Source organism: Tubulanus polymorphus, chromosome 10, assembly GCF_964204645.1.
Source record: "Tubulanus polymorphus chromosome 10, tnTubPoly1.2, whole genome shotgun sequence".
NCBI lineage: Eukaryota > Metazoa > Nemertea > Palaeonemertea > Tubulaniformes > Tubulanidae > Tubulanus > Tubulanus polymorphus.
Genome location: NC_134034.1, coordinates 9,491,938 through 9,500,678, shown reverse-complemented (window position 1 = coordinate 9,500,678; position 8,741 = coordinate 9,491,938). Strand labels below are relative to the sequence as shown.

General features: G+C 47.0%; 1 protein-coding gene across 1 annotated transcript; it reads right to left on the bottom strand.

The window, feature by feature from the left end:
- Positions 1 to 2,988: 2,988 nt before the first annotated feature.
- On the bottom strand, positions 2,989 to 8,239 carry LOC141912099 (nephrocystin-3-like). Its single transcript, XM_074803315.1, has one exon. It carries the CDS (start codon positions 7,465 to 7,467, stop codon positions 3,430 to 3,432), a length of 4,038 nt encoding a protein of 1,345 aa, XP_074659416.1. The 5' UTR covers positions 7,468 to 8,239; the 3' UTR covers positions 2,989 to 3,429.
- Positions 8,240 to 8,741: the final 502 nt, after the last annotated feature.

Below are 8,741 nucleotides of genomic sequence, written 5' to 3'. Positions count from 1 at the left end.
TATAGGCGGTAAGTAATTTGACTTGAGGAGATTCCAGAGTTGAAGCATGAGATAGATTTAGCTTATAGATACAGGGACGGTGCAGAATGAGCAGGGGGGTCAAGCGCAATGTTTTCCCAGATATAATCTTTTCATATTTCAATGAAAAATACAATCATGAAAAATATGTGCATTACCTACGGTAATTTCTGGCAGACGCCGAAACAGCAATCGATCAAGATTGAACTTTTCGAACTCGCAGCGGGGGTCGAAACCCATCAACCCCCCGTGGGTCCCCCACTGAAATATAGGCTACATGCGTGTTGGTCTGTTACCTCTATTCTTGTATTAATAGTGTATTTTATCCTGAATGTCTTCTCACCATGTCTCATATGTTTTATGATTTGTCATCACTTTATTCATTTCTTTGTGTTGTTTAACTTTGTTGAAGTATTTCTAAAATGTTTTATTGTTAAATCTATCAAGGTCAATTTAGCGAACGGAAGTCTTTCTAGTGTTGTTTATTGCGCTGTAGTTTGAATCAAAATTGATATTTTTCTTTCAAACGAAATCATGCAATCGACGCATCATCTATGCATAGCACAGTACATTAGCCGATAATTCCGATTTTTCAGCTCGGAAATAGCTTTGAAATGCTGCAAAAATACAAACCACGCCTGCACTGACTCTTTGAACCCGGGTTTCGATGTACGTACGCGGGTTCCACGAAAACCCGCACGTAGCGTCTACTCTTAACTCGGCTTCGAAAGAGAAAATTTCAGAGTTTGACGCGAAAACCCGGGTTTTAGAAGCCTTTCTCGAAAAATAAAGGTACACTCGGCATTGACCCACGTTCGCCTCAAACTCTGCTTTCTCATAGTGTATACGGTTAGCCCTTAAGTCCGCTACCTCCGTTCCGGCTGGATCGGTTAATACAGCGTTCGGGTGCCTTGACCTTGAACTACAGATGTGGATTCGGGTATTAGCCCTCATCGAACAAAACCCGGGTTCAATGGGCTGGTGTATTGTAGACGTGGTAAAAAATACGTCGTACCTTATTTTGGAGTTCGTATAGTTCATATCATAAGTAAATAAATCATTCATTCATTCAGCTCTAATGAAACCCTGATATAACGCTCCTATGAGAGGAGCATTAACAATCGTATGAGACAATGTATGTATTCATTCTTACCTCTGCAAATTGAAATCGTTTATCAGAAATTTGAATGCGAGACATCAGATGATAAATCGACTGTTCCCATCGAGTGACACTGATATAGAATAGCTGCGGAAATTGCATCAACCGCACCCTTCCACGTCTGTTACATACTATTAGTATGGTTTCCACATATATATACAAATTACGAGTCTAAAATTGACGGTCTTTGAAATTAATCAATTTTACTTGTTTTGTTGTTGTGGTTATGTTTAGGGTTTTCTGCTTCTATTTTGCCAGTTCACCGAATACACGTTACTGGCGCCACTCATCACAACACGTTAAACAATGCGACACTCTAAGTTTCTATAACTCCCATCATTCATTTCGCGTGTTGTCACAGTTTTGTACGTAAAACCCGCAATCGCTGCTTTGCAGCTATATTGACTATAAGATTTGTGTTCTCAGTCTGTTACGAGAGGAATGTTTCCCGAAATGGTTTAGTCTGAAATCGTATGTAACAGTTTGTTTTGATGCCGTACAAACCGTTACAATGATATTTATATTATTATTCTTTATTAACGAATTAAATTACACTAGAAAATTACAACAAGATAATATAATAAAATAATGTAATTCAAGTCGATGGACACCAGGAGAAGTTACAAACTTATATCCATGAAACATGGCCCTGGCGCCCATAGAAATCAAACACACGCACGCACACACACACATGTACACAACCCTGCACCACAACACTCACGCATGCGCATACACACGCACGCACGCACGCACGCACGCACGCACGCACGCACGCACGCACGCACGCACACACATCCATAATGACAAGTTAAGTTCAGATCGACCTATAAACGCATATTAAACAAATGTTAAATTACTATTGACCCGTTAACAGATACTGCTTGAAATTCTTTTTAAATACATAAACATTCTTCGACTGCTTTAAAGTTGAATCGAGTGAAGTTTTGGACCAGAAACCTTTACCGAAAATTTATTTCTTCGAGTTTGAAATCGAGGGATTTCCATATTGTTTTGGTTACGAGTTTGATAATTGTGGATTTCATGTCGAAATTGAAAATAGTTATTAAAAGAATCAGGTAGCATGGATTTGTTATAATTAAACATGAAGCATCCTATGCAACATATACATTGATAACTACATGAACTATGCGTTATTTATGGGGTTCCGTGTGAGTAGATGCGTACTACGTCATCAATATTAGCGGTTCAAAATATCAACAATCATATACAATTGTGAATTCGGCATGCATTCCGTTGAATAAATTTGATAACTTTTTTTACTCCAATGAATTTTTCATGTCTTTTTGATCATGAATGTTTGAGTGTTTGTGTACTACGTCGTCACTATTGGCTAAGACAAGTTAGACTGGTTGCCGATCAGTTCACTTCATTGTCGATATATTCCAATTCAAAATATACTTTTTTGATCGTCAATATTAGATCATATTATTCATTGGCGATAACATTATGCAATATTTCTATTCTATTCTACTGGTTTGACCGGGTTACCGAACAGAGTGGTACATTTATCGTCGGGTGGTCCTCTAGCCTTTGCATCAAGCCGTAAATAATTTCACGGCCACGTCGCTCTCTTAATCCGCTGAGAACAGCCGATCCACTTACCATTCCCTGCATTATATCAGTTTGCTGGCCTTGAACTGAAAGTACCCACTAGTCAACGGCTATAGACAGTTCGAGATCCTTACTCAAACAGATAACTCAAACACACAACAACATGTAATCATGTAAAATGCAAGCTGAATCTATTTTTTTAATGATACAAAATATATAAATATCAAATTCATTCGCATTTAAACTTTTTAGAGACACAAATAATGCTTTTATTCAAGGCGGAATCTGATTCGGTACTGTAGAATTGACCGGTATATCATACCTGGAAGGTAGGACGGTATCACGGTATCACGTATGACGTGTATTTCTGTGACGTTTATTTGATCCAACTACGAACTACGTTACTGATTTCTAAAGATATGTTTGTTTATTTGTTTGTTTTGCTTCCAGTCGTTCAGATCTCTGTTTCCCGCGACTATTCGATTGTTCATTTGACCTTACGACGAAACCACGGCCTTTCAGGTGCCGTACATTGTTTACAGCAAGCAGGACTCGAAACCGTTTGTCACTCGGCGCTGTTAACCAATGTAACAGCATCACGTTTTATCTTACTGAGCTACTCGGGCCGCTTGTGGCGCCATCTGAAAGCTGGTGTGCCGATTCTCTAATAGGTGGAGTCGCTAAAGGTCCGTAGATTCTTCGAGTTCGAGTTTAACGGTTGATTTCGTTTCGTCGCTCGAGGAACTACGAGGTCGCGGACCGCGTAGTCCAGAGACGTTATCTAACGACGGCGCTGTTTGAGGAGGCACGTCGTCCTCGTGTCTTTGCGGCGGCTTAATTTCAGTCGCGCGTTTATAGAATTTCGCCGCCGTTTCGTAGTCGGTGCGCTCGTAGTGCAACACGGCCAGGTTGCGCAACGTTTCGGCGACGCGCGGGTGCGTCGCGCCCAGCGAGTCCTCGTACACACGCAGCGCCCGTTCGTACAGCGGCAACGCCTCCGTCTGCTGTTCCAACTGACAGCAGACGACGGCTAAATTCACCATCGCCGTCGCCACCGACGGATGATTCGGTCCGAAGACCTTCTCGCGGATTTCTATCGCCTCGCGATACAGCGGCTCCGCTCGCGATAGTTTGCCTTGCTTTTTGTATAACATCGACAGGTGTTTAACGATTGAGGCTATGCTCTGATGCGAAACCGGACTGTTCTTACGTCGTATCTCCAACGCCAATTCGTACAGTGGCGCCGCCTGATCGTACTGTTTCTGATCGTTGTACAACGCGGCCAGGTTATTCGCCGATTGCGCCACATCGGCGTGTTTATCGCCCAGCAACTTACGACGCATTTCGAACGAACGTTTGAAGAACGTTTCGGCCGTTTTCGCGTCGTTTTGCAGGTAGTAAAGAACTCCGAGCTCGTTGAGAGTTCTAGCGACGTCGATCGATTCCTCACCGACGAGAGTGAGCTCTTCTAGCTGTAACGCGCGTTGTTGCAGACTGCTCGATGGGGCGCGCGATGTCTTAGCCGCAACGGCCGCCGCGCGCGATTGGTTCAGTTTTTTGCGGATGGTCGCCGCCCGTCGCCGTAACGGTTCTACCAGTTCGTGTTTATCCTGACGCTGGTACAAAACCGATAGCGAATCGAGTTGCTTGGCGACGTTATAACTGTCGGGCCCGGTGGCGTTTTCGTAGATTTCCAGCGCTTGTTTGTAAAGCTGTTCGGCCGTGACGTATTTACCCCATTGGGCGTGTAGCCCGGCGAGTTGGTGCAGCGACTGAGCGACTTTCGGGTCGTCGGGATCGAGAGCCGATTCGCGCAGCTCTAACGCGTGCTGCAACGGTGCTGCCGCCTGGCTCAACAAACCGACATCGCATAGAAAGCGACCCAGAACCTCGCACAAATCAGCCACGCGAGGCAGAGTTACCGCTCCGTCGAATTCGTCCAGACGACCTTCGAGATGTTTGATACAACCGAAATATTCACGCGCCATCAGCGTTTTGTCGACGCCGATGAACTTCCAGTAGTCCAGCAACTCGCCGCAGCGCCCTCTGCAGTACAAACGCTGAAATATGCACAAAACGAGCAGACACTGGCGAAGTTCGTCTTTCGAGTCGAGCTGTTTGATATGCCAGGGCAGTTCGTCGACGACACGACAAGTAACGGCGCCCGGGCGCAGGAACCCGCGGTAATAATCGATCAGAGACCGGCGCACCGAGTCGATCAGCTTGGCGTCGGATCCACCCAGGTATAACTCGCGAATGGCTTGACGCGCCTGGCCGTGAGCGAGTACCAGCAAACCCGACCGATAGGCCAACACGTGCCGATCGGTCAGCGCGTCGACCAGCGGCGCCAGGAAATTCCACGTCACACACGGCAACAAACGCAACAATTCGTTTTCCGATAGTCCGTTACGCGCGACGTAAACGAAACGTAAAACGTCTGCGGCGACCGGGACGCCACCTGCCGGCGGCGTTTCGGTGTCGATCTCGAATTGCTGCGCGATCGTGGCGATCACTGTTTTGTACAACGAGACGCAATCGGTCGTCGAGAGCAGCAGTTTCAGACGTCGGTCAAGGTCGTAGTTATTACAGCGGCATATATCGCTGATCAGCACGGTTACGTAAAGCGGATTACAGGTGGCGCTAGTGCGACAATGAGTTAAAACGTAACTCTCCTGATCGGCGTTCAGACTCAAACCAAAACTGGATAATTCGATTCGCAGCAGCTCTTTGATGCTTCTGGTACCGAGGGGTTGAAGTCGTAGCGTCGGCCACGATCTCCATGACTGCGGACAGCTGTCATCGGCCGCAACGATAACCCGTGTGTCGACAGGCAGCGGATCGAGCAACCATTTCAGGTGTTTCTCTGGTTGGTCGCAACGATCGGCGCAGTCGAGAACTAGGAGAACGCCGCCGCGAGTTCGCGACGAGATTTTCTCCAGCCAGCGCGGGAACTCGTCGACGATGCGGTCGGGATCGGTCGACAAGGTCGGCGGGGGTGCTGTGATGCGGCGCGTTAACTGGACGGTCAGGCGGCGGATCATGGCGACGGCGTCTGCGCTCGTGCTGCACGTGTCGGCCACGAAATGATACAGCACGATCCCGCAGCTGGGTTTATAACGCTGAAATTGTATCCACTTGGCCAGTAACAGTGTGCGACCGGAGCCGGGCGCACCGCGGATCAACAGCGGCGGCAGTGGACCCGGCGATGACAGGTGGCCGTTCAGAGTCTCGTAATAACGCTCGAATTCCAATTCGCACGACGATATCAAAGCGCGCTGGAAGAATTCCAACTGTTCGCGATCGCAGTTCACGTCCCACACTTTACCACCGCACAACTGTTCGGGCATTTCCGCATCGTTATACTGCGTTCCGAATTCGTTATTTCGATTCGAATCGACGCACGAGAGTTCGATCTTTATCAGATTTTCGAGTTCTTTCGCGAACGATTCGACGTCGTCGCCTTCAACGATTTTACAATTGCCGCTATCGCGAACCTGGTCCTTCAGACTGTCCGATTCCTGGAGCCCACCGCTGCCGGTGTCATCCGCGATGAACCAGAATAAAACCTGCTTCGATCCGGGACTATCTAAATGCCCGACGCGGTATTCCATTTCGGTAAACCGGTCGACGTCGCTTCCCAAGATGCCGACGAAAATATTCGATTGCTGAATTTGACGAGTTTTCGACGCGGAATTTTGACGCAATAGCGAGTCGAAATCGCTTACGTCACGGGCAGACGACTCGTGATCGTCGGGCAAATAAACGACCAACAACTCGCGACCCTCTTCCGAACAGACCCGACCGAGACTATCGACGTAACTGTCGCAGACGATTTTGAAATATCGTTTCGCGGCGACTGGACACGCGATGTACACGCGAATGGTTTTACGCGTAGAAGTCGCCGGGGCGTCAGCAGACGGTAACCCGTCAGTCTGCGACGACAGATTGGCCGAAGCCGATAACCAATCCTCGCGCGTCACGTTCACGAACGGGCCGTCGATTTCTAGCTGACTGCAGGCGAACTCCGGACCGCGGAAAGCCGGGAAATGCAGCTGCGACGAGCTGCCCAGCGATTGGTCGCTGCTCAAAGTCGGCCACCAATCGCCGGCGTTCATGCTACCGACCGTACTATCGTCGGCGCCGCCGATTTTCGAACTGGTTTCTAGATCCTCGACGATCATCAGGCCGTTGTTTTTCTGCAGTATTTTGCCTTCAAGGTCGCGACGAGCGCGGAGGAAATTCTGAATTTCGCTCTCTTTCGTTTCGCGAAAGATCTTGAATTGGCGTTGGATTTTGTTCTTCTCGTTTTCGAAGGAAGCCGCGCGTATCAGCGCCTGTTGCTCGGCGTCTAAAGCCGCGTCCTTTTCGGCGCGTAGCTTGGCGCACGTTTTCTGCAGCGCTTGCAATTCAGATCGCATGCGTTTATTCTCCATGTGAAATTTGTGCTCTTGTTTTTCCAAATTCGCCATTTCGCTCTCCTTTTGCAAGCGGTACATTTCGAATTCGCGTTTGATTTTTTCGACCTCCGGACTTTCGAGATCGAGCGACAACGCCGAGCGTAGACTGCCGCCTTTTTGTTTTTTGCTGCCGAATGAACCGACCGATCGCAGACCGAGTTTCCCTCGGGGTTTGACCTCGATCGGAATACGTTTGATGACTCCATCTCCCAGGACGTCGTCTTCGTCGTTAGGGTGAACCAGTGAGCCGGTTGTACCCATTTCTTCCACTTGCTATAGCTTTAACTTTTGTGCCCGGTCGACAGTGCGGCCCCAGCTCGGGTTTCTTGAATTCTCAAGGCAGGCACAGCAATTGTTTTTCTAGGTCGTCTTATTTAGCTGGCTTCTTGGTAACTTGCAGTCATTATTGGTTGCTCGGCTTCCTTTGGTTGTACTGGCTTGGTAGCTTGGTGGCTGAGCTGCTAAATGTTAGTAGCCGGCGGGCTTTTTGTTTTTGAAACTTAGCCTCATACATACTCCTACTCGAGATGTCTGCGGACTTGTTGGAAGCTTGGTCGCCAACTTTGCGGCTTAGCCACCTATTTAGTATCGTAGCCTCCTTCTTGGTTGTTAACCAGCTCCGCCGCTTGGTCACCAGCCTGGTAGCTTAGCTGCCTACTTGGTAGCTTGTAGGGTTTCCTGGTTGCTTGAAGCAAGTGGCTTGCAGCCTAACCAAGTGGTAGTACAATGTAGGCTATACTGGCTTAGTAGCTTGGTCACCAGCTTGGTAGCTCAGCTGCCCAACTTGTTGCTAACTGGTTTTTGGTTTGGACACAAGGCGACCTACTTGTGGCTTAGCTTCCTAATTGCATGTTTGCCGGCTAAGTAGCTTGGTAACTAACTTGGTAGCTTAATTGCCTACTTGGTATTTTTCCTTTACCAAGCTTTTAGCTCAGTAACTCCTTCATCTGGGTAGATGTTTAAGTCTACACAGTGATGAACTGGGAAGCTGCACCATGGTAGCTTGGTCGCCTACCCAGCCACCCATTTGATAGTTCACCCATGGTACGTAAGCTTAGTCGTGTTGGTGAAAAATTGAAGAGGTTGACAGCTGGGTCGTCTACTCTTAAAAACTTGACAGCATCTGTCGGAAAAAGAGTCCTCACGACTGATTTTGACGTACTTTCTTCGGGTTAACTAAACAAAAAGTTAAACAAGTCAAAAGGCAAGCTCAGCTGGGCTTTTACTTAGTTCAGGATTCACTTCAGGTTGCACCGATAACTCTCTTCTTAAGTAGGGTATCAATAACATTTATAGATCGCCCTTTGGTTTGCGTTTAGATTATTATTTCCATGAATGATCTGTTTTTGTTCAATAAAATCAAAATAAAATAAATCTGAATAAATGCAATTCAATACAATATATTTTACACTCTTTTGCGTTTGTATTTAGCAACCGTATGAATTGAAAAATTAAGGATGTAGTTTAAAATCCAATTTTACTGTTTATCTCGATATCGAATTCATGGTCATAATTGTTGGATATTTTGGTTTTCC

Excerpts from the sequence above, each read along its gene's own strand:
- LOC141912099 (XM_074803315.1), bottom strand. The coding sequence starts at position 7,467 with ATGGGTACAACCGGCTCACTGGTTCACCCTAACGACGAAGACGACGTC.